Source organism: Melospiza georgiana, chromosome 5 (genome assembly GCF_028018845.1).
Source record: "Melospiza georgiana isolate bMelGeo1 chromosome 5, bMelGeo1.pri, whole genome shotgun sequence".
NCBI lineage: Eukaryota > Metazoa > Chordata > Aves > Passeriformes > Passerellidae > Melospiza > Melospiza georgiana.
In genome coordinates, this window is record NC_080434.1 from 60754316 (window position 1) to 60779477 (window position 25162).

At 36.4% G+C, this 25162-nt stretch overlaps 1 protein-coding gene across 1 annotated transcript; it reads left to right on the forward strand.

The window, feature by feature from the left end:
- Window positions 1-206: 206 nt before the first annotated feature.
- Window positions 207-24741, forward strand: NCAPG (non-SMC condensin I complex subunit G). Its single transcript, XM_058024565.1, has 21 exons — window positions 207-317; window positions 921-1130; window positions 1993-2221; window positions 3433-3578; window positions 4489-4573; window positions 7818-8010; window positions 9516-9665; window positions 11814-11954; window positions 12942-13065; window positions 13743-13832; window positions 13984-14163; window positions 14614-14724; window positions 15264-15383; window positions 16899-17132; window positions 17461-17642; window positions 20237-20411; window positions 20853-21014; window positions 21837-22008; window positions 23023-23109; window positions 23522-23597; window positions 24445-24741. Exons 1-21 carry the CDS (start codon window positions 207-209, stop codon window positions 24566-24568), a joined length of 3102 nt encoding a protein of 1033 aa, XP_057880548.1. The 3' UTR covers window positions 24569-24741.
- The last annotated feature ends 421 nt before the right edge of the window (window positions 24742-25162 follow it).

A 25162-nucleotide genomic window follows, 5' to 3' on the forward strand; every position in this document is an offset into this window, starting at 1 on the left:
GCCGCCATTGGCCGCCCGCCATCGCCCGCCCCGGCCCGGCCCCCGCCCCGCCTCCAGCGCGCGGGCACAGGCGCGCGCCCGCCCGGCCTTCTCGCGAGATCGGGAGCGGCTCCCGCGCCCGGTTTGAAGCTGCGCGCGCGGACGCCGCGGCCGTTGCTGGCGCGCGCGGGGCTGTGAGGGGTCGGTGCCGCAGCCGCTCCTCCGCCATGGGAGCCAGAAAGAAGCTGCTGCAGGTCCAGGAGGCCTTTCAGCTGGCCCAGAAGCCTCACCAGAACCACGCGAAGCTCGTGGTGGCTCTGAAGAGCACTTATGCTCAGGTACGGCTGCCCTCGGGCGGCCCGGCGCGGCGGGAGCTGAGGGCCCCAGCGGCTGCTCCCCTGGTCCCCCGGGGGCAGGGGCCGCCCCCGCAGTGTTCCCCTAAAACGAGCACCAGTGTGCCTAAGGACAGCCCGCGACTTAAAAACAAGCAAACAAACAAAAAGAACCCCCCAACCCTCTCTCAAAAACGCCACCCAAATGCCGCAAAGCCGGGCTGCTGAACTGTTCTGCCCAGTTGTCTCCTGAGAGCTGCACGCGGGTGCTGGTGATGCCGGGGAAGGTGTGAGGGTGTTGGGATGCCCGAGGTGTGGCTGTGACACAGGATATAATGCACGGGGTGTGATTGATGTCCTGGAATCTGTCGGCCGGGTGGAACCCCCGATTGCAATGTACCTGCTGTGTAATTAACTTATAGCAAAATACTCACTGAGAGGGGCACGATAGCGGGTGTGCCCCGACCGCTGGCTGTAGCCCTTTAAAAATTTAAATTCAATTGGAAGCTGTCAATTGTAAGCCCACTTACTTTATTTTTCTGTGGTACAGCTTTGAAAGATGAACCGGATAGTTATCTTTTGTTGTGGTTTGATTTTTTTTTTTCCCAGTTGGATGATAAAGAAAGCTTTAATGAAAAATTCATTCACTTCCTCAAGTATGCTATGATAATCTACAGGCGGGAACCAGCAGTGGAGCGAGTGATCAATTTTGCAGCTGCATTTGTTACTTCATTCTATGAGATGGAGAAAGAAGATGGTAGTGAGGAGGGAGAAGAAGATAATTTACTTCTGAATTATGTGTTTACATTTCTGCTTGAGGTACAGTTAACATTTATTCTTAAATGCCTAACGTTTCTAACATAGAAAATGGAAACTTTTTGCAGTGGGAAAAACTTGCTGCTATCTGACAAAACTTAAAAATTAGAACTTAAAAAGTGAAAGCAAAACAAAGCTAGTGCTTGACACGTAACACCATCCCCATTCCCCCAACACAAAAAGATCCACCACATCACACACAATAATCCAACAACTGGATTTCAAAATTTGAGCCTTTGAGAAAAATGAAAGTTCTCCTATATGGCTATCAGGTATATGTATAAGCATGAAAGTGTGGGAGTGCTGTGGAAATTAATTTATACCCTTCCTTTGATAACAAAAATATTAGAAGATCTTCTATACAACTGTGGTTGGCACGTGTATTATTTCTTTCTGCTTGCTGCAAGTGTTACATAGAAACAGAAACAGTTCCAACAGCATGAACACAGATAGAATTACATTTTCCTAAACTATTGATTTTCCATGGTAAGATTATGGATCAGGATAACTAACCATAATTGCTAATGTGTTTTTTTCCTTCTAATGTTTTGTGGAGGCAGAGCAGTAAGCTGGCTAATGCACTGCAGGCTGCATGCAGTGGTCAGCGTGCTGCTTCCTTTGGGAAGGCACTGCTGATTTTCCAGTCACTGGTCCAGGCAATGGGCTGTAATTCTGTAATTGCTTTTCAGTTCTGTGACTTTTTGAGATGAAAAGTCAAATTAAATTGGAAAAGCTTTTGAAACATAGAAGTGCATATTTAATTTATTGTGTAGAATATTAGGCAGTTAGATGTGCGTATTAATAGCCTTATGATGGAAATGAGAAAAATGTGATTATAAAAATACCTTTTTTTTCTTTCCCCAAGTCTCACGATGCCAACAGCCATGCAGTGAGGTTTCGAACCTGTCAGCTTGTTAATAAGATTTTGGGAAATATGCCAGAGAATGCTGAGATTGATGATGACTTATTTGATAAAATTAATGGAGCTATGCTGATTAGACTTAAAGATAAATTTCCAAGTGTGAGAATTCAAGCTGTCTTGGCCCTGTCAAGACTTCAAGATCCTAAGGATGAAGCCTGCCCTGTTGTTAATAGTAAGTAGTATTGATCTTTCTCTTTTGTCTAATTTACATTGCTTTAAAGTATTTCAAAGCTGTTTGTTTTTTTATCATTGACTAAGTGGATGTTTGAGGGTAATCTTGTAATAATACATAAACTGTGAAACTGCAAGATGTGTGTTCAAGGGGAAGGGACAACTGTTAGGAGAGATCTGCTGGACAGTCACACTGGGCTCAGGCTGCTCTGGGCTGAATGTAGAAGTAGGCTTGTGAAAATGTGTTGGATACTAGAGTGGAGGTACAATACATGTTTGTTCAGTTCTTGCCCTCTAAGGAGCCATTGGTACTGTTAATTGAATTAGCACAAAACTCTTAGTAGAAATGATAGAGAAAAACTATTGTTGTCTCAAATTATGATCACTTTTCTAGAAGAGATCAGCATCTCTGCAAGGCAGGGATCTTGATGATGTTTGAGGGTTTCTTTGTGTATTGTATCATTCTTGCCTAAGTTTCCATTTCCTTTGCCTCAAGGTAGACAGAGTGTGCATTTGTACCAGCAGAGCTGGTAATTAAATTGTGCCCTGATTAATCTTTACATATTGCCTTTTATGAAGAATTACTGAATTGGGGGTTTCTGTTAAGGGAGCTTCTTTTAAATTTTATTTTCTATGTGATGTTTATAGGTTACTTATTTAGAAGCACATGAATTTCATAGTAAGTCATTGTCTCACAGAGCAAGAGGAATTTGTGTATACTGTGATTAAACTAAGTTTATAGTTGCCTTGAATTTTGAATAAGGTTCAAGAATATAATAAAAGAACTTGAGCAATGTGAGGGATTTACTGTAAGAGTTTTGGTAGGCTTAATGGAGATTGCAGTTTGCCATTCATAGGAAAAATTGAGGATCTACTTCAAAAGATAATGAAAAGGTACAACTAGTGAATAGAGGTCTTACAGAGCCAATATTTGGAAATGTTTTATTTTTCTGCTAGTAAATGACAAAGTGGTTATTTCTGGGTGGGATCTAGAGCAGATATTTTTGGAGTTATTACCTGAAGATCTTACTTATGATTGCAAATATTGTTTCTTTTGACATCATAGCTCAGCATGTAGTTATCTTAAAATCTTGCAGGGGAGGGGTTTTGGTAACAGCTGTTGGTTTGTTTTTTTTTTTTTTTTTTTATATTTTCTGGTTTTCTATGTTTCAAACTCAAATGAAAGCATTATGATGACTATTTTATTTTCAGTTTATAGCACATTGCTGGAAAATGATTCCAACTCGGACGTGAGACGTGCGGTGCTGTCGTGTATCGCTCCCTCAGAGAGGACTCTGCCCATAATTGTAGGCCGCACCATGGATGTGAAGGAGGCTGTCAGAAAGCTGGCATATGAGGTAACTGGGCTCACTTACCATTCATTTCAAAGGCTGACTTAGGAAAAAGGCTTGACATCTTTTATTATATTTCACTCACCACTAAGATCAGTTCAATACTTCATTGACCAGAATTTTGAGGGGGGTGATTTAATGCAAGTTTTCTAGTTAAAACTGCTGAACTTGACTGTAGAACTTTCTTGATGGAATTTACTTGTGTGGTAGAATTTGTCTGTTGAAGATCAGGTAGTAACAGTATCAGTTATGTATGCAGTCAGTTGTTTTTCCTCTATGCATTTTGTCATTGAAGCAAATTTGCTTCTCTGGTATTATGTAGTGGATGTTAGCACCACAGCAGTAGTGAAAAGCGGCATGGTTTTGGTATTGCAATTTTGGGAAGTACCAACCGTTATTCATGTTTGCATGCAGAGGTAAGAAATATGCTAACATGTCTGTTTCTTATGCAGGCATCTTATGGGAGCTCTTGAAACAAAGTGTTCAATTTTTTCACACAGAACTGTCTTCTGCTTTTTACATCTTAGGTTAGATTGGTTTTTTCAACTGAATCTCAGTGTTAGTGGCTTTTTAAGAAAAGTACTTAGTTCTGTAATTTATTGTAGGTATTCATCACCTTGCTCACATTAAAGAGAGAGGATAATTTTCATGTCCAGATGTTGCATTCAAGCAGAGCTGATGAGCTTCTAAGCTATGTGTTAATTTTCTTGTTTATTTTACTTTACATTTTCTTCCATGCACAAGGATCTGATAGTTAATTGTTGGTACAGTACTGTTGGTATAGGTATTAGAGGTTTCTATTGATTTAGGATTTATGTGGATGGTTAAAAGTCTTAAGTGTAAAACCATAGGTAGGTAATGGGATCATTTGTTATCAAATGTGGAAATGTATTTTAATGTCTTAATATTTTTCAAGGTTTTGGCTGAAAAAGTTCACATGAGAGCTCTGACAATAGCACAGAGAGTTAAATTGTTGCAACAAGGACTTAATGACAGATCTGGTAAGAGATCATAAGTTTCTTAACATCTTAATACTAATGTTTAAGAGAGAATACTTTCTGATTGTAAAATGTTGGGGTGCTGTGTGCAGAAGCTGTGATGGCAATAATAAGGAGCCCAAAGGGATTAGTGAGGTACCAGGAAGTGTTTAGACACATGAAATCTGTTTGCTGCTTCTGCTTTCTTTTTCCAGGCCCTTTATAGTAAACAAACAAGAAAAGAATTGCACTTTCAAAAAACCTGAAAGCCAATGAGTTTTAAAATGGGACCAAATGCTATTAAAATTTAAAAAAAAGTAATTAAACACAGAATTAGAAAAAATTAATTATTTTGGTGTATTCAGAAATGTTACATTACAGATATTTTTGTAACTAATAAATGTATTAAATAATTTAAATATGAACATTAATATCAGTTTGAAAATATTTCCTATGTGCTTTCAGAGAGAAATCTTCTCAGCTGGTTAATTTTTTGTTTAACTAGCTTGAGGGTTTTTTTTAATGAATCTTTGACCCTATGCATTTCACCATGGGGCAGCTTTATTCTTTTTAATGTCTTTTTTACTGTATCACTCTACAGACAGAGCCATTCAGAATGTACCCATAATTGTGTGTCATGGTGTTGCCAAAAGATGAAAACATCACCTGCATCTGAGCAAGACAATTTTGGCCTGCCTATGTAGAACTCCCTTTTGGTGTTTTTGTTTCCCCCAGCTGCAGCAATTGTATGCATGAATTTCACAATGGAAGCTAACCAGTTTTACTGAGTGCTGATGTGTAGTCCCCCTGCTTTGATTGAAAAGCCTGCACTAAGTTGAATTTTACTCTGAGAATTTCCCTTGCTGAATGATGTGCTGCTTGGGAATTGTGAGAATTATGATCTATGTGGATATTCACTCACAAAACAAGAGTGAAGTACTGGGTACTAGAGCTCTTTAAGGTGTGTTGTGCATGAATGTGTTTTTATTGATCTGCTGTTATTTTTGGGGATCATATTCTGTTCTTGACAGGAAAGGAAGAGACAATCATCTGACTCCTTTTTATGCTGTGTAGAGCTATGCTTTAGAAGACCACCTCCTTCTGTAGAGGAGGTTTTAGTCACTTTGCCCCACCTATGCTGAATTGGTCTGTAGTAGCTTACAGAAGTTTGCCATGTTCTGTTTCTGAAGTCCAGCACTGAAAAACCCATGTTCTGAATTACTGTTTCTTATTGATACACTAGTTTTCTGTTTTATCTAACTAGTTGCTGCTTGTCTGCTGGCTGCCCCCACTCCCCCAGTAATCCTTGGTTGTCAGAGATACTTCTTAGGATGAATGCATTTCTTTTAGTAATCTCTCCAAACTGGGGAGGAAATTACTTTCCCTAACTTTTCATGTGATCCTTCACTTGTCAGGAACAAATATTTGTTGTATTCCTTTAAAGGAAAAGTACAGCCTTTCTATGTGACCTATTTTTTGGTGACAGTGATGAATTCAACATAAAGAAGTGTCTTTTATGATTCAGGACAGATACTTTCTTAGTGTCTGTCTCCACCTTAGGATGGTTTTACATCCCAGCTGTTGAGGACTTTTTCTTGACATCTAGAATCACAGGGTATGTAATATCTGCCAGGGTGTGTAGTTTGACTGATGTCACATGTTCCTGGCCAGGTAGGATTGTATTCCACATTGGCAATTCTGTATTGCAAATCCTGTAGCTCTGAAGGATACATATATCTTTATTGTGAAGGATATATGTATCTATTGAATTTGCTTATCTGGGTAACTCCTGAGGTAACAAGTGAGGAACCTGCTCATTCAAGGTACCAACACTGAAATTTTGGATGTTTTTCCATATTGGCTTTAGAACAAGGACTTATAATTAGATAAGATGTAGAGTACATAATGCACATTCTGCTTAGTTATGCTTTTCAGGGTGAGTTCAGCTCTCATTGTACTTTATTCTACTAGTTTATGCTTTTCACCTTCTTAGAGAGGTTTCTTATCCTTAGGATGGTAATTTAGCTTTTTCAAGGCCTTTTTACAGTCCTTTTTGAACTGTAAACTATATTTAACTGCAGCATTTATTATCATGAGTTACATATAAGAGGAGAGATGGATGTTGTCAGTGTGTGTGGATTTTGTTTCCCTTATACTGGATATATTCTGAAAGAGCCTAAGAGCAAAATTGTTTTGCCCTTTAGTTATTATGTTTTTATCTCCACCAGACACTTAGCCTTTCAACTTCCCTGCTTAATTCTAGGTGAATGCATTAAAGATGTGTACATTCTGGATGTTCCCATAAATTTTTTTTCATTGATTAAATAGCACTCTCTTGATCCAGGAATTGTTTCTTGTGGCAGTGGTGAGTAGGGAGTTAATGTATCATATGTAAACTTCATAATCCATTCACATAATTGAAATAGCATGAGAATTCTGTATGGCAATTCTCATGTAGTATCCTGCCTCCAAAAGTGGTGACTCCTGAAACAGAGCAAGTATGTAACAATGCTTACCAATGCAGAATGTTTGGGACTGGAGCATCTCTGTTACAAGGACAGGCTGAGGGAGCTGGGCCTGTTCAGCCTCCAGAAAACTGGGAGGGGAGCTCATCCATGTCTGTCAGTGTGTGAAGGGAGGGTGGCAGGAGGATGGAGCCAGGCTCTGCTCAGTGCTGCCAAGCAATAGGAAAAGACACAGCGAGCAGAGAGTGATGCACACAGTGTTCTGCCTGAACACAAGGAGGAATTTCTGCACTGTGCAGGTGACCTTGCACTGGAACAGGTTGCCCAGAGAGGTTCTGGAGTCTCCCACACTGGAGATATTCATGAAGTGTCTGGATGCAGCCCTGTGCCATGTGCTCTGGGATGGCCCTGCTTGTGCAGGGAAGTTGGACCAGATGACCCACTGTGGTCCCTCCCAGTCTTACCCATTCTGTGATTCAGATTTTGGATATTTCTTCTACAGGAGTTTGTGGTTTGTAGGTTTTCTGGGTTGAGATGCTGTCTTTAAATGTAAAAGTTTATTGGATAGAGATTTTTTTTCTAATTCCTTGTGAGGGGAAAATTACATTGCCTCAAAAAAAGGGTGTACCCCAGGTAGTTCTTGCTCAACAGAGTTTTTCTTTATTTAAGGTAATCTTAAGTTTAACTGTATAATAGCTTCTTTTGCAAAAAGACTTCTATAGAAAAATGTTTTATGAAAGTATGTTTAAAATTTGATATTTTTTAAACTTTGTTTTAAACTGTTTGAATTCTTGTATTATTAGATGCTGTTAAGGAGGTAATGAGGAAGAAGTTACTTCAAGCCTGGTTACAGTTCACTGGAGGAGATGTTTTAGAATTGCTTCATAGACTGGATGTGGAAAACTGCCCAGAAGTGGCCATCCCAGTACTAAATGCTATGTTTTCATTATCTCCACTTCATGACATCGTTCAGAGCTGTAAAAACCTTGATAACAGGTATGCAGAGCATTCTTCATTTCCAAAAGATGAGTGTTTTCTATGAGAATATAAAACTAAATTCATTTAACCTCTTAAGATACTGGCCCGTTTCCTCTGTAAGAAAGTTATTTCACTATTATTGAGGCTCTTTAAAGCCAGACAGGCCCACATCTATAGCTTTGGAGTGCAGTGCATGTAGCATCTACTGATTTCAAAACATCTCTCCTGCTACTAACCAGAATGCAAGGCACTTCATGTGATACTGTGCATTTTCTCCCATAATAACAGACTAAGATTTTGCTATTGCTTTTTAATCAGTGACAATTTGTCATTTAATTTCATCATCTGAGATTAGACTCCTACCACACTTCAAAATCTTTTCGTTCTGATTGATCTGACTTTGGTCCTGAGCAAAATGAAGCTTCCATTCTGAAAAACTGGGCTGAGAATTTTTTAAGTACTAGATCTCTTAGACTAATGACATTTTGAAAAGTAAGTCAAATTAGTCAGTTTATAATGAGGTTTACATTAATTTATGGAAAACACTAGGATTGTTTTTGTATGAAGTTTCTGAGGACAGCTTGAATGATGGAGTATCAGAATGATAAATGGTTAGATTGTTTAAGTCTGTGATTTCTGTTTGTTAAATTTACTTTTAAATAAAGAACTGTCAGATTAATGAGAATCTGTCAAAAGGTCAGTTTTCATTTACATGTTGCCTTGGGTGTTTTTGGCTGGGTTTTTTGTTTGTTTTGTATGTGAGCAATCTAAAGCAAAACCAAAATTGTTGATAGTTTGTAAGTAAAATGGGATTCAAGGGAGTAAAAAGTACCACTGCAGAGTCTTTTCTGTTTTGAGGTAGAATTAATGCAGAACTTAATGTTCTGCTTCAAAAACAAAGATTAATTTCCATGCTTGGCATGAAAAATACTATGGATCTAAAAAGGAGTGGGGGTCTCATGATGGATGATCTGTGTATGAAGGCAGGTGGATGAGGAGCTTACAGAGTTGCTGAGAAAAAGTTGTATTAGATTTTGTATTTGGCATACTGTGATTGCTACTCCACTCTTGTCTCCTGATCTTCTATTAAGAATGGAAGAAACAATTCAGAGAAGCTGAAAAAATATTTTAATGCTGTTTTGCATTTCTGTGGATTGGTGGTGTTCAGTTTTCCAGATTTGTGCAGGGATAACAATGTTTCATAAAGTACCTGCCTGGTTGCTCTAGGAGGCCTGAAGGGTTGGGCACAATGTTTCTGCAGACTGGTGTGAGCAGCCTTGGGTTACAACACTGAGAAGGGCAGTGTGGTGAATGGCTTGGGGAGCTCTGTGTCCTCAAGAGACAGGGAGTTATTTTTCTCAATCTCTAACTATTTCTGTGGGGAATACTTTTGATGGAGTTTTATTTGCATTTTAGGAAATAATATTTATTTCTTATTTTCTAATACTTGTGTGTATTTATTGTTTTAGACTCTATTATTCATCTCTTCATATTGCTTTTTTTTTTTTTTTATTTTTGTTTAGAAAGCTGATTCCAGTGGAGGATTTAACAGCTGAGAATGTGTTATATTGGAGATGTCTTTGTGAATATCTAAAATCAAAAGGTGAAGAAGGTGAAGTTTTATTGGAAGAGGTGCTGCCAGAACCAGCTATATATGCAGATTATTTATTGAGGTACATTGCATTTAAAAATGAATCTCTTACCACTAAAGTAGATTTTTATTTTTAAATTAGAGAATATTTATTTTATTCAAGTGTTCAGGTATCCTTCAAACCCAAAGCTGTGCTTGAACAGGCATTTTAGCATTTCTTTGCTTTTTTGAAAAGATTTTTGAGAGATTTTTTCAAGCTTGCAGAAATTGTCACTTCTTCCAGTGTTGTCATTTGTGAAAATAAAGTAAAATTTTGCTACTGTCCCTAAGAGAAGCATTTTTGAATTGAAACTTCCCTCTCTTTTGCCTGCTTAGGCAGGCGTGCTTCCTAAAAACTTATGTTTGAAGGCAGTGACAGAGCTGCCAAATGAGCAGTTACAGAACAGTTATTTAACTGGAGGGCACAGGAGGATGGAAATGAATGTTTTGTTCATGCAATGTTTTTACTCAAGCAAAGAATGGCAATTGGTTTTTTATTGATGGGGTGTTAGTGTAACAGTTTTGATTGGTTTTTTTGTTTTGTTTGTTTGGGGGCTTTCTTGGCTTTTTTTTTTTTTTTTTTTTTGTCTTCATGGGATTCTTTAGTCTTAACATAAATTTTGAACAGAGTTTGCTTCTGAGCATGGATAATGCTGGGAAATCTTAACTGAGGTGCTGTACCTTTAAACCTGTACCTTCCTGAAATGATAATAAATCAGATCTGCTGAAAAATGCATTGTATTGATGGATGTTTCCAATTAAAAATATGCATATTCTTTTCTCACTGCACTGGGTGTAGCATACTGGTAGTGATTACAGAAGTCATTGCTACTTTTCAGTGTGGAATGTGTTAACATGTTTCATAAACATTTAATAAAAGAAGCATCTGTGCTTCCTTAGTTTGGAAATGTATATCCAGTCTGGTGGATATAAATTTATTCATTCATTATTCATTTTACAGTCCATGAAACATTTATTTTCCAAAAAATCTGTTCTTTCAGAGAACATTTGTTCTGTTTTCATCTAGTCTTACTCAAAGTGCCTTCAGTTACACTACTCTTCAGGGTGAGGCTAAAATTAATCAGGTTTACTAGTAATTGCTTATGGTATCAACTGTTAAAGCCCTCATTGCTGAGCTGTTTCAGGTATGATTTTCAGTTCTCAGTTTCTGGTGTACAGTGCCCAGTTGTGCAGTGCCCTGTGAGGGTGTTGGTCAGGAGGAGCAGGAAATGCTGGTCACTGGCACTTCAGGAAAGAGCAGATTGTGAGCTGCATTTCCATATGCACTGTTACCTGCTGCAGGTTATTATTCAGTGATCAGAAACAATTTTCATTTCAGATCTTCTTAAATAGTAGTTACATGTGAAGTTTTTTGTCCTAAATTTGAAGAAATTGTAAAAATTTGCTAAAAATAACAAGCTCTTACCGAAAAGTATCTACAAAGCTGAGGTAGAAAAAAGTGTATTTTTCACAGCTTATGTCAGTATTTGAATTGTATTTTATGATATTGAATTTTGTACTTGATGTTTCACTTCAGATTTTCTGAACATGCAAACTCCCACTGACAGATAAAATTTTGATAAAAAAACAATTGAGTCTAGAAAAAAAGAAATGGAGCAAACTGATTGCACTTTCCATGCTATATGGCTGAATGTATCTGATAACAGATTATTATTCTGTGATGACATATTTAATCAGATTAAGACATCACTGTACACTTCCATGATTTTCTTGTATTTTGTCTAGTAGGCAATATAACAATTCTGAAATTGTAAAAGATACATTGTACCTAAATATGCAGAAAATAGTAAGAAAAATGATGTATCTATACATTTGTTCCTAAGATGTTACCTTTATGCATTTTTACAGAACTGAAATCACATGTTTCCTATTGTATTGCATTCACAAAAGGAATTTCTTTAAATAAAGTGCATTATTTTGAAACTGTACATTATTTGGTATAAATAACTTCATGAAAAATAATCCATGAAAAGAACACAATCATTAATTTTTAAGGTTTGTACCTAATGTAACCACTTGTTTCTACAGGACACAGAAGTGGTGGGATTTTTATTGGGGTGGAGCAGGAGTGGATATTTGGATTTGTTTGGAGTGTATTTATTTATTTACTTATTTATTACTGTCCAACAGTGAACCTGAATGTAATTATATCTCTTCTGTTTGGATTCAGTTATCTTCAAAAGATGCCAATTCTCAGTGAAGAACAAAAAGAAGACTTTAATTGTTTTGAAAACCTGATGACAAAAGAATTCATAGGCCAGCAACTGATTCTAATCATAGGCTGCATGGATACCATGGAAGAGGGAGGAAGGTAAACTTAAATATCAAATTTGTGTTACTGAGCTTAAGACACTCATGCCTGAGGACAGGTATAGAACCTCTGCTTGGAAAAGAACCTGATCAAGCAGACAAAATACATTTCTAATCCTAGCTGGAATAGAAAGCAGTCTCCTTAGTGGAATTGGTCCCAACATTGTGCCACATATTGTCTGCTTACTTTTATGGAAATGTAAGTTCTAATTCTGATTCAGCATTGTTAGGGGAAAGAAATTCAGTTGTTTTTGTAATATATCATTGAGATTATGAAATTACAAAACTGCTTATTTGGAGTATTGTATGTAAAAAATAAAGGGAGAAAACTGTATTGCTTCACAACAGATGACTTGTAGCAAGTAACATGTTTGTTTCTTATGTTTTTAAGCTATAATCTGCTAAGGCCTAAAAGGCTACAAATATCTTAGATGCCAGGCTAAATTGTGTTAACTGAGTCATTCTTATAATTTTAACAGTCTTTTGGTGTGAATTAAGAAGAGCAAATGAATTTGAAAATTCATACCATCTCAGGTATTTTGTGAAAACTTACAGTTATGATACTATAAACACAGCAGTAATTTCAAACTCTCACTGGAATGTGTCAGTGTGTGCCAGACTGGCAGGGTAGTTTAAGTTGTATTTTTCTTTTTTTTTTTTTTTTTTAAGTTTTCAGTCAGATATTTTCCATGAAAGCATTCTGCAGTATTGATACTGTTTCTGCTGGTATGACTTTTCTTTGGACGGTAGAGACATATGATTAAAAAATTCAGCATTTTCTAATCAAAAGAAAACAGGTAAAATCAGTAAAAGACAAACATTGCTAAGTAAGAAGATACATTTGGCAGTTAATGTAGCTATGGAGAAAAGTTTCATACTGTATTATGAAATCTTCATCACAATATCTCCGAGTTGGTAGGATAGTAACTCTTATGTCTTCCATTTGCTTGAATAAGTAATCACTGTTTTTTTTTTTCCTCTAATCCAGAAAGCATCTGCTAGTTATTTTACAAAAGATTCTCATTTTACCTTCAACTTCAGCAGCACTTATCCCTCTGCTTGTTGAAAGATTGCTCAGTATTGTTAAGGATGAGGACAGAAGGATTCAGATTGTAAGTAACTGTAAAAGCTTGTTTTCTAGTCTTTATCTTTCCCATAAATCAAACATTGTAAAAGAAATATCAGTATTTAAATATTGTCTCCTTCCCTCTGGCGTTTTTTTGGCTTGTTGGGGTGGGTTTTTTTTTTTTTTTTTTTTTTTTTTTTTTTTTTTTTTTTTTTTTTTGTGGTTTTTTTTGTTGTTGTTTGTCATTTTGGTTTTAGGCATAGCTGCATTTTGTGGTTTTCTAGAGAGCTTTATGTTCAAAGATGTGACTGGTGTTGTAAATGCAGTCCTCACACTAGGAACGTGTTACACTTCAGCGGCCTGTTCCAGAATATTTTATTGTATTAGATGCAAAGTGTTTTGACAAAAACATTCAAAGTGAGGATGATGTAGATTTCGGGGTTTCATATTTCTCTTCATTCCTGTTTACTCAGATAGGTGCTTAAGGTCTTTTTGTTTCTTGCTTACCCAGCTGGATGGGAAAAAAATGGGATTGAAATGTGCTCATGGAAACATTGTGTTTTCAAATTGAGGATTATTTACAGGGAACCAGCTGATAAGAGAAACTGCATGGATGTGGAATACTTTTTCAAAAAGTATTCCATTTTAAATTTGGAAAAGTGAAATGCTTAGTGTATATCTGAACTGCAATTAATGGCACTAATATACTGTTTGTGACAATAGATTGCAGAAATTATATCAGAAGTTCGTGAGCCAATTGTTGCAATTGACCAGCCTATTGATGCTGCTGAAATAAGAAAGCGGGAGCTTAAGGTGAGATTTTAGTTAATAATAAAAATATTTTTGTAAACTTAATCATCCAGAGTTTTACATAGTAGGTTAACATTGGCTAGTGTCAATAGGGTATCACTGGCTAATACTACAGAAGTTACTATGTTCATTTTCTTTTTACTTTGTATTTCAGCTGGCTGAAATAAAAGTGAAGCTTTTTGAAGCAAAACAAGCTTTGGAAGAATGCATTACTCTTCAGGATTTTAACAGAGCATCAATATTAAAAGAGAAAATAACTGAGTTGGAACAGACAAAAAATGATCTTATAAAAGCAGCAGAGCAACCTGAAATTAAAGAAATGCGTGTGGAGAAGGTCTCTTCCCTTCCTGTATTCCTAAGTGCTGGTTATGTTTTAAAATTTATTCTTAATTTTAAAAGAAAGTGTAGCTTGGCCTTGTCTAAAATACATTTTAAAAATTGAAATCAAACATTGATGGTATTAGTATTCTTCTTCTGCAATTATAGAAGCCAATAGTATACTCTGACAAAAGATAAATTGTATAGAAGCTGATGGTATGTTCCAGAAAAAACAAATTGCAGTCTTGTTCTTACTCTTTTTACTCTTAACTAACTGAAAATATAAAAAGGAAATAATTTTGATCATAGCTTACAGACAGATGATGACTAATATTCTTGCACAACACATGTGTAGTGGACAGGAAAAGTTTATTTGGGTAGGGTCAAATTGATGAGTGGCCCCATTCTTATCATAGCCACCATTTGTATTAATAGTGTTTTTCTCTTTTCCCTGGCCAACTTGAAGAATGATCCTGAAACCCTGTTGAAGTGTCTGATGATGTGCTACGAGGTTCTGAAGATCATGTCTCTTTCTAAAGGCATCAGTCCAACCATTAATGAAATCATTCAATCTCTGGTATGTAGGAATGCAAAATAACTTGAACTCCTTAGTAAATGCAAAAATATTAAATGATGCCATTGCATTGTTCATACTGCATCTAGTCTGGTTTTTTGTGTGGATTTTTACAATTGTGTCCTCAAAACTATTTCAAGTACATCGAAGTGGCATCTGTATTTCATAACTTGGAACTGTGCATGGTTTCTCTGCAAGAATATTCATGTCTTTTATGAAGAGATGTTTAGGCTTGTTGTGTGTTGGTTTTTTTGTTTCCCAGAGTGATCAACTCAATTTTGTTTGAAAACAAGTATTTTTTAAAAACAAACACAAAGCAAAACACTCATGTGACTTTTGCCATTATTTTCTTGCTGATTTCAAACAACATATTCAATCTGCTTCTGTTTATATCTAGATAAACAGAGTATTTGATAGTTGCCATTTTCTAATACTGTATCAAAATAAATAATTTCTAATTTCAGGATAATATATTTTAGTAGTCAGAGTTTTATTTTCAGTTTATGTATTTTGTCTATAAAGTTTAATATTATTGTTTTCAGATACTTCCAGGTGTAATTAATGTCCACCCAGCTGTCAGAAATATGGCAGTTCTGTGTTTGGGCTGCTGTACTCTTCAGAACAAAGAATTTGCCCAACAACAGCTTCCATTGCTGTTACAGGTAAAATATCTGATAAGAAGTGAAATTATAGTCTTTGTGACTTAGTAAATAAATCTAGTCTTGTATCTTTAACAAGCTGTCATACATAGTAATGTTCTTTGAGAACCAGTAATTCCTCATTTTCTGAAGATCTGGAGAGTATGGTTTCCTGTAGATATTTCTGATGTCTGATAAAATTCAGTTTATCTTGGTAGTAGCATGTTTTACCTTTGTGAAGTCACCTGTTGTCCTAAAATTTTCTAAGAATTCCTTATCCTTAAGGTCTCACTTTCTCTTCCAAATCTGGATGAAATCCGTCCTGAATTTGTTACTCGATACAGAAAAGAGAAGCTGTAGGATTCTCTAAGCTTTCCTTGGGAAACCAAACTAAAAATTAGTCTGGTTTTCACACTTCTGTTGCACACTTCCTGTGATACTGGGTGTCTGATTTAAATTCTGAGTAATTAATATGTTTATATTAAGGATTGAGGAAGAGTTGTTAACTAGAGGATAAAGCAATATTCAAACCAGCAAAACAATAGCATGGCCAAACATCTGTGAATATGGAGCGTGTTGGATGCTGTAATATCCACAGTTCCCAACCTTGTGGTTGTTGTGATACCAAGCTAATTATATCCAATATGACACTTGTTAACCCTGGTTTTTGACCCTGGATTTGAGGGAAGTGTGGGTGGCAACTGTGCTTTTCTAAGAGTGTGTTCAGGCAGACATTGGAGAAATGACAACAAGAGTTGAACTGATGTGCTTGGCTCAGACAAGATAGTAGAGTTGTAGTCATAGTGGGAGAACTTTGGGTTCCTAAAAAAGTAACATTTACTATTGTTTTTAATTTGGCTTTGAGTATGTCACATTAAAAAAAAGTTTGTTTGGAGAGGATTTCAGTTACTTAAGTAACTAAAATTTTTGAGTTAAGCAATCTTTCTGCAGATTGTAAATCCCACAATCTCTGTGTGGGTTGCAATCAGAAGCAGGGTGTTGGACTAAACAGATGTAGAATCTCTGGGCTAACCCAAGAGGCATGGTTTGACTTGCATGTAATTTGAACTATAATACATATAGTAACCTCTGTAACTTTGACTTTTATCACTCTCTTGGTCCCTGTTGTCTTTTTACATACCATGATTTTAATTAAGCTGTTCTTTTGTTTAGCTATATTTCTGTAATGCCTAACACTCTGCAGCAACCACAGGCAAATAGACTTTGTTTGTCCAGTGTCTGTTTATGGGTTGAACAATAAAATTACATCTCGTGCATGGATGTTCACTCCGTGAGTGAAATTAATTTGATTGTATGTAGTGGAAATTGCATAGGTGACTTAATAAATTATTTCTCAGATTGTATTATAAATTCGGGTTTAAATTTGTATCACACCTTCCTAAAGTTGGAAAATTGGTTCAAATATTATAAAAAGTTTCCCAAAATAACCAATCTTATTAAAGGAAAAATCTTACTATGCCTCATTTCAATTGGTGGTCTACTGGAAGATGATATGTTTATTTTCCTTATTAAACCTAGGTGTTGCAAATAGATAACATAAAGATAAAGCTCAGTGCTTTAAAGGCAATCTTTGATCTACTAATACTGTTTGGAATTGAGCCTTTTAAAACCAGAAGAGGCAATGACTTTCAAAGTGAAAGTGCAGACATTAGAACTGAAAATGGTGAGGATGAAAGTGAAACAATAGAGGAAGAAGAGACTGCCACAGTTCACAGCCTTCTGATGCTTCTCTCTGGCTTCTTAGACAGCACGGTAAGGAATATTATAAAATTTGCCTTAGCTTTGTTTTAAAATTATATTTGCAGATGGCTTATCATCCCATTAGGCTGCCTGGGAATGTTTCGTGATGCAAATTGAAATTAATGGTCTATTATTAAAATACCTGTCCTAGAAAATGGCTACAAGTTTGTCACTGGTTCAGGCTAAGATTACCCTTGAGCAGCTTTGCATTCTGTTTGCAGGTGGAAATATGTGAATGCAGAGAAGTGATTGGTAAGACAGGGTAGAGGCTGTTGCAGTGCAGTACTAGTGAAAAGCGTGCTGGGTGGGGTATGGTGTCTGTGATGAGCTCTCTGTTCAGTTCTCAGAGCTGAGGACGGAGGCTGCAGAGGGCATTGCCAAGCTGATGTTCTCTGGGAGGCTGAGCAGTGCCAAGCTCCTCTCGCGTCTCGTTCTGCTGTGGTACAATCCCGTCACCGAGGAGGACACTCGGCTCCGACACTGCCTGGGAGTCTTCTTCCCTTTGTTTGCTTATGCAAATAGGTAATGCTCTGTGTAGTTGTTTGATGACAATATACATTCATCTAGCAGCTTTAGGAACCTCTTGGTCTTGCACTAGTAGAAATGGCACAAATGCAAATTAGATTGACATCTAATTCACTCTCCTATGCCTATTGCTTTGAAAGTACATAATCTCAACCTGTGACCATTCTGAAGACTTTCCATTAATGGCTTTCCATGGGGCTTCCCCTTTTGTTTTTCTTTCCTAAGCCTACAATTGAAACTCTTCTCAAAGAGATTGAATAAAATTAATTTAAAAATATGTGCTTTACTTATTTATGGTGTTGAGCACTACAGGTAGGCTTTGAAGTGTCACTAAAAAGTAGCTAGCAGGAATGCTTCAAAAGAAAAGCAGTTATCAAAGCATCAGGCTGCTGGGTTGTGGTTTGGGGTTTGGTTTTGGTTTGTTTTTGAACCAAGGAATATTCCAATTTAAATTCACAGCATATTCAAATCTCCTGTTTATTTTGGTGGTGGACAAAGGAGGTAGAGAGCTTATGTAAGGGAATAAGAGCTTAAATAGCAATTCTCATCTCCTTTTACCTGCTACTTTTCAGTAAGCTGCTAGTGGTTTTATTAAGTTAGAACAAACAAAGTATTTATCTGCTTTTTTATAGTTAGGTTTTAATTTAGGTGTATTATGACACCTAAATTATCTTACCTATTTTTCAAAACAAATTAAATTAAATTTTTGTGGTCTATACATTGCCATATTAAGAGGAGTAATACAAAGGGGAGTTTTCTTGAAGAGGCAAAAAAACCCTAAGCAATGTGGTATTTGCTGTTGTCAGAAAAAAAATGAAGAAAATTCCCAATTTCTCATAGAATGGGGGTTTCCCTACTCAAAATTCTTATAAAAGTAACATAAAAATTGATTTAATATGTTTCCACTATCTCTGATAATGAGTAATCAATTTAAGCTTTTACCATTGATAATCTTTTATTTGTGAATGTCATCTGATGCTGTGAATTTCATTCTCTTTTTATGAGAGTTCTAGTCCCATGTATTTCCATGTCATTTGTAAATGAAGCAATTTCTTGTGGATCTCATCGATGATTGTGCTCTTGAAAAAATAACATGGTGTATGTGTTAAGCAAAAATCAGAAAAATCTGTGGAAAAAATTCCTATGTCTTAGTCTGGCTCATTGATTAGAATCTCTGTTTAGTTAGGAAATCTTATTTCTTTTCTGTCTCAAAACACTGTCTGCATCCTGGATCACAAATGGTCCATTTTAAGTTGAGTTATTTACTTTCTTCAGTGACAGATACTGTATTATTAGAAGTGAATTATTAAATACCAGGTGTAATTCAGAACTTGTCTGCAAAGTTGCCATTCAGTAAAGGAGAATTTGGGTAATAAATGAGATTTGGTGGAGGCTCATACCTAAATTTGGTACTGATCTCTCACAGAATTTTAAAGTACCATTTTTTTTTCTGGGTGCTGCTCTGTTAATCTTTCCACCTGGTCACAGATTTAATCAAGAGGCTTACTTTTTGAAATGAAATATTTGAACTCTGAGGAAGAAATTTTGATCCTGACTGTTTAAATTATCTGTTGTGTTGGAAGTGTGATGTGAGATGCTGGAATAGGGACAATTCTCACTCATGGAATGTCTTTATAGTGTATTAAACTTGCAGGCAGCATAAGAGGAGAAGCTTCTGCCTTGTGCCTGTGTGTTATTGGAGATGTTGGGGTTTTTTCCATTTGCAGGGAATAATCTGAATGATACTTCAGTAATGCTTGAGCCAATATAAAGCCTTAAAGCTGCTGAAAGGGGGAGTTCTTGCTTTGGTTCTTTTGTAGCCAATTGTAGTGCTCAAAAGGATTTTTTGTCAGCTGGTTTTGCTCCATAATCCAGCAGCAAATAATCTGCTTTTTAAAAAATTACTTGCTTTCTTGGTTTTCTCCTGTAGTTATTTGGGTTCAAATAGGAAGTTAATAGAAATATCAGCAAGAGTAAAGGCTTCACTTCAACTGTACCTTGTACTTTTTGACATCTTACTTGTCAAATTGTTTTGACAAGTCTTGTGGAACCACACTTCTAGACAACTTGCTGCACGACCAAGTGAAACATGATTTTTAGGTTTTTAGGTTTGCTTGGCAGGAGTTATGAACTCTTCTGAGAAAAAAATCACAAGTATTTCTTCCAAAAATCCTGTTAACCACTGCATACTTTTTTTGCCAAGTTTCCTTGCTTTCTTACACAATGAGAAGTACCCCCAAAGAAATATGCTAGCAGAAAGGAGGAATGAGCAAAAACCAAGGTTAATCTATGAAAATGAAACAGAGAAATGTATTTATGGAAATTTTTTCTCTTGTCCTTCAAGACAGAACATGTCTGTATATATCAGTTTCAGTAGTCAGGATGAATATTCAAATTCTTCAGAGGAAGGAAGTGTTAAAATTTCAAATGGTACTATGAAGCAGTTTTGATATCTTGATCTTGCTGGCTGTTGCTTCCAAGATTGGCTGCTCCCACTTTGATTGATGTACCAGGTCAGTGAACTTTCATCATGGAAGAAAAAACTTAATTTTGTCTTATTATGCTACTAATATTTGACTTCACTGAAACAGGTCCAACCAGGAGTGCTTTGAAGAAGCTTATCTTCCAACTCTGCAAACTCTGTTAAATGCTCCTGCAACATCACCTTTGGCTGAAATAGATGTCAGTAATGTTTCTGAACTGTTAGTGGATCTGACCAGACCAAGTGGACTGAGATGTCAGTCCAAGAAGTCCCAGGACTCTCAGGTACAATGCATTAAGCTGTCAGAAAGTAGCACTTGTGTCAGATTAAGAACTACTCCCCCTTAGTTTACTGCTACCTGTCAGGGCCTCTGTGGGATTCCCAGTGCCAGCAGTTGGATTAAATGAGTGCCTGCTCAGGTAATGAAATCTTTTAGCTTGACACTTTCTTCCTCCTTTTCCTTCCCTTTTCTTCCCCCCTGTCTCAAATTTCCTGTCCCTCTTACAATTAAAAAAAATGTTAGTAGGAACTTGCACATGGCTAATTGTTTATGTTGTGGAAGATATTTATAAGAATCAGGTGGGGATTGTACTGAAAATAGTGCATTTTAGGAAGATGTTTGCTGTGTAAAATTAGCCAACTGTTTAAATGTGATTGTTCTCACTGTTGTCTCTAGTAAATAGTGCCCAGCAAAATTTCTGATGCCTAATTTCTTTCCTTTGCAGGAGTTAACAGTGCATGATAGTTTAGCCATGAAAATTTGCAATGAAATCCTGGCAGACCCAACTGCACCAGATGTCCGTATTTATGCAAGAGCTTTAAATTTTCTAGAACTCAGTAGTTCTTCTACAGAGAATCTGCTGGTGCTGCTCGATGAGATTCAGGAGGTAGTACATAAAAAGCATGGTTCTTACTTTTTTAATCATTAGTAGGCTAATATTCTGATAGCCCTAAAAATAGGCCTTTTGTTTACTTTGACCATATGACTGGAATTTATCTTCTAAACAGTTTTGAAAATTAATTTTTGAATAATTTATAATAATCTGAGCTGATATCACTGCATAAACCATAGACAGTACAAACAGCTTGAAACAGTGTTCCTGACTTGATACATTGCAGTACAGTAAGTTCTTTTGTTAACTGTGGTGTAGTTATTACTTTTAAGTTAAAATAAATTTCAGTATTGAGTCTTGCAGTTTTGCAATTTATCTTTAGTTAATTATTAATGGCTGAAATTTTACACCTAAACTTATGGTATAATGGGAAGATCATTGGCCAACATGAAAATGATGCTTGATTTAAGATGAAGTAGGAAAGGATTACAACAGTTTTACTTTGGTGTTTTTATTATTATTTAAAAAATTGAAATTTGGAAGTGTGGTACAGGAACACAATGGTATATAGAAATGTTGGTAAGAATGCTGAATCCACGATGGGCATATCATCCAGTGATAGCTGTACTCTGTGTCCAGTTGCTTTAATTTTTTTCAAGTTTTCTTTAAGACAAATTATGAAAAAAATATGGTATTTTAGTGCTTAGTATTGATGGAGAAAGGTTTTCTTCTTTTAGCTTGACTGGTCACTTTCATATCACACAATGTATCCTTTGTGCAGTAATTTCACCTAATCCTATTAGTAAGCAAATTTTATAGATAAAAGAAATAGTTGTAAGTTCAAGTAGTGTTTAACATGAAATGTCTGCCCTCCAGAAAGTGGAAGATAAACCTTGTCAAAGAGCTATTGAGAAGCTCCATATGAAACTAACCAAGGGTCCCAATGTGGGCAAAAACCACTCTGGAAGAACTGAGGAAACAGGTCTGTCTGAAAGGACACAGGAAAGAGACATCACATTGTGTGAAAATACTGTTCACAATGAAGGAGGTAATTCAGGAGGGGTGTAGCACGTGTACAATTCAATGAATTCTTTAGGTATTATGAAAATAAGAAGTAATGGGACTTGGGAGGCAATTCCAGCTACTCCCCATATCACCTGTGCTCCAGCCCCTTCCCCAGCTCCACTGCCCTTCTCCAGACTCACTCCAGCAGCTCAATGTCTGTCTTGCAGTGAGAGGCCCAGAACTGAGCATGGGGTTTGAGGCCTCATCAGTGCTGAGTGCAGGGAATGGTCACTGCCCTGGACAAAGTCACTGCTGCCTCATGCTCAGCTTACAGACATTCAGCTCTTGGAGCTGCTCCCTTATCAGTGTCCTCAAATGGAAAATCACTGTTCCCATGCTCATGATCCTCTGATTCAGGGGACTGGGCGGCCTGAGCTCCATCAGTAATATTAAAGAATCCAGCAAATCAAGCACTGAATGGCTCTGCTTTTTTCTCTAGCTCTGCTAGTCAGGTGACTAACCATCTTCAGCAAGTGTTCATCCAGTGTTTTGTTTGGATTTTCTCCTGTTTTTACTATACTGTCAAAAGTCCTTCTTTATTATCTCACAAAACACGGACCACGTTCAGCTGTAATTGAACTTTGGCCTTTGGTGCCTTCTCCCCACGTGTATGAACACAGCTCTGTCATCTTCCTGCAAAGCCTGACCTGCTGAACTTGCAGAGATCCTGCAGTTCCTTTTTCCTCTTGAGCTCCACAAAGAGGTCCCTGTTCACACAAGCTGATCCTCTGTCCTGCTTGCTCAGCTTCCAACACAGTGGAAGGAGCTAAACAGTCATCAGGAATAGTTTATGTATTATTGACCTTTGCTGGGGTGGAGTTACAGCTGAGTGACATTTTAAATTTCCTGTTAGCTTTATTAGCTAGTTTCTGGTTTAAAGAAAAAGTGAGGTTCAATTGTGTGGCTTTTTAATGTAGCAGCCAAAATTTAAAATCCTGGTATTTAAGATAATCAAGTTTTAATTTATGAGTTCTGCGTTTGTTATTCTGTTTAACAGAAAATAATGAAGATGCTCTTCATACTCCAGTTAATGAAGTTAAAGAAACTGCAAAATTAAGATCCACAAGAAGCAAAACTGGCAGAGGTACAGTGGCTACAATATTAGTTGTTTTTAATAAAATAATTTCATACTAACTTTTTGTGAATGCATAGATGGGAAAGCCATTCATACTCTGTTGTAGATTTATAGTTGTATTTGTTAAAATATTAAAGTTGTTTGTTCTTTGGAAATTTTTGTGCTGTTAGCCTCTCCCAATAACAGAGATTTCAGAAAAGAAAAAAGGACTGACTACAGGCTGGCAGATAACCCAGCCACAGCCACTGACAGTAACATACAGCTGTTTCTGTGAGAAGGAGAAAATTGTGGGGTTTTGGTTGCAGACTGCATATTTCTATGTTTAGATGCAATTTCAAACACTGAAGAAAAGTAGATACAGAACTAGTTTAAGAAAATAAATGATATCAAGATATGAAAAAAGACTTTTGCTTATACTTAGGACAGCGGAAAGCGTCAGAAGTGAGGTCTGTGAGCAGAAGAAAAACTGGTGCAAGTGTAAAACGTGGTCTTGAAAGGTAAATCCTTGTCTCCCCACCATCAAAACTATGATGTCTGTTCTAGCAAGGAAATTTAATTCAAATGTTTTTCTTTCCCAAACATATATGATTTGATATTCTCTGCTCCAAAAACACTGATAATATTTTAAGGAAAAAAATTTCTTTGAACTGGTACTTTTGAAACAGTGGCAGGTTCTGCCAAAGGAGCTTGTGATATTTTTTGAATGTACCTTTTGTGTGTTAATAGATATTCTAGCTGAAAAAATTCAGATTTTTGGTTTACATTATTGCTCTTCTTCCAGTTAAATTTTTTCTGCCTTTTTAAATTTGTTCTGTGGAAGTATAAATGTTTTAAATTTAAATCCTTTTTCCCCTCACAGTTTCATTGCTTGTTGTCCAACACGTAGTTGACAAGCATATAGAAATGACTGAAAAGTGAATATAGACAATTGATCTGTTCCCTTATGATTTTTCAGGATATAATCATTACAACAACATTATCTTTGTACTTTTCACCTGTGTTCTAATCTTTCTTAAGCAAGTAATCCATTTACTGTGGACTTTATTGTGACCAGGGTCAGTCTCTCCCATTTGCCTATTTGATGTGTTTGCTTTGATTCCATCTAATTTTGGGGGAATTTGACTCCATCTAATTTTGCTGATTTTGCAACACCTTATCACCTTATGGTTATCTTTACTGATACTGCTATATCACTTCAAAATAGCAATATATTCTCAAAAAATAAAAAGTCTTTAATTAGTAAGAAGTATTTTTGCTCTTTATGACCATGTTTCAACTTTGTTCCTATAAAAGCTCTTCAGTTTTAGTCTTTTTTACCTAACTCTTAAACAATCTGTGTTTCAGTGATCAAATTCCAGAACCAGTCCCAGTGTCAAGTTCGAGGCCTCAAAGACGAGCAAAAACTTTGGCACTGGAGAAAACCAGAATGAATCTTTCCAGACTGTTGAATGAGGAAACAGATGAGTGAAGACAGGAGAAGAAAGTGCCTTTGTCAACACTGGTAGTTAACATCAGACTTGAAAATAAGACTTTTTTCTTGCTAATCATATTTACTCCTTTTATATGAATCATTTATAATTCTACATTTATATATTAATTTTTTTAAAATAGATGCTTGTACTTCTTGTAATTCCTGATATAAAGTCCCTCATTCATGTAATAAAAATGGATTAAAATATTACCTGAACAAAACTTGGATGTTTTTTCTTTTACTTTATAGAGAAGAATGCATCTTACCTGAAAATAGAAATTGCTGTTGGTGCTAAATATTCCATAGTTAAAGCTGTTTTGATATTTAACAGTAGCAGAGTGGTTGCTTGTGATGGCAGCAATTTTGAATGTACCTACTTTTACAGCATCTGCTTTCTTCATAAGGTTTCATAACAGTAAAGCCTGGTCAGCAGATGCTTACTTACTTACCATTCATGTTAATGTAAAAAAATAGTTGATCTTAACTGGGAATTCTGCTTTCTGCAGGTGTGCGTCCACTTAATTAAACAATGTCAAAGTGGTAGAACTGAGTAACTGATTTTACAAACCATACTGAAATCTACTGATGCTG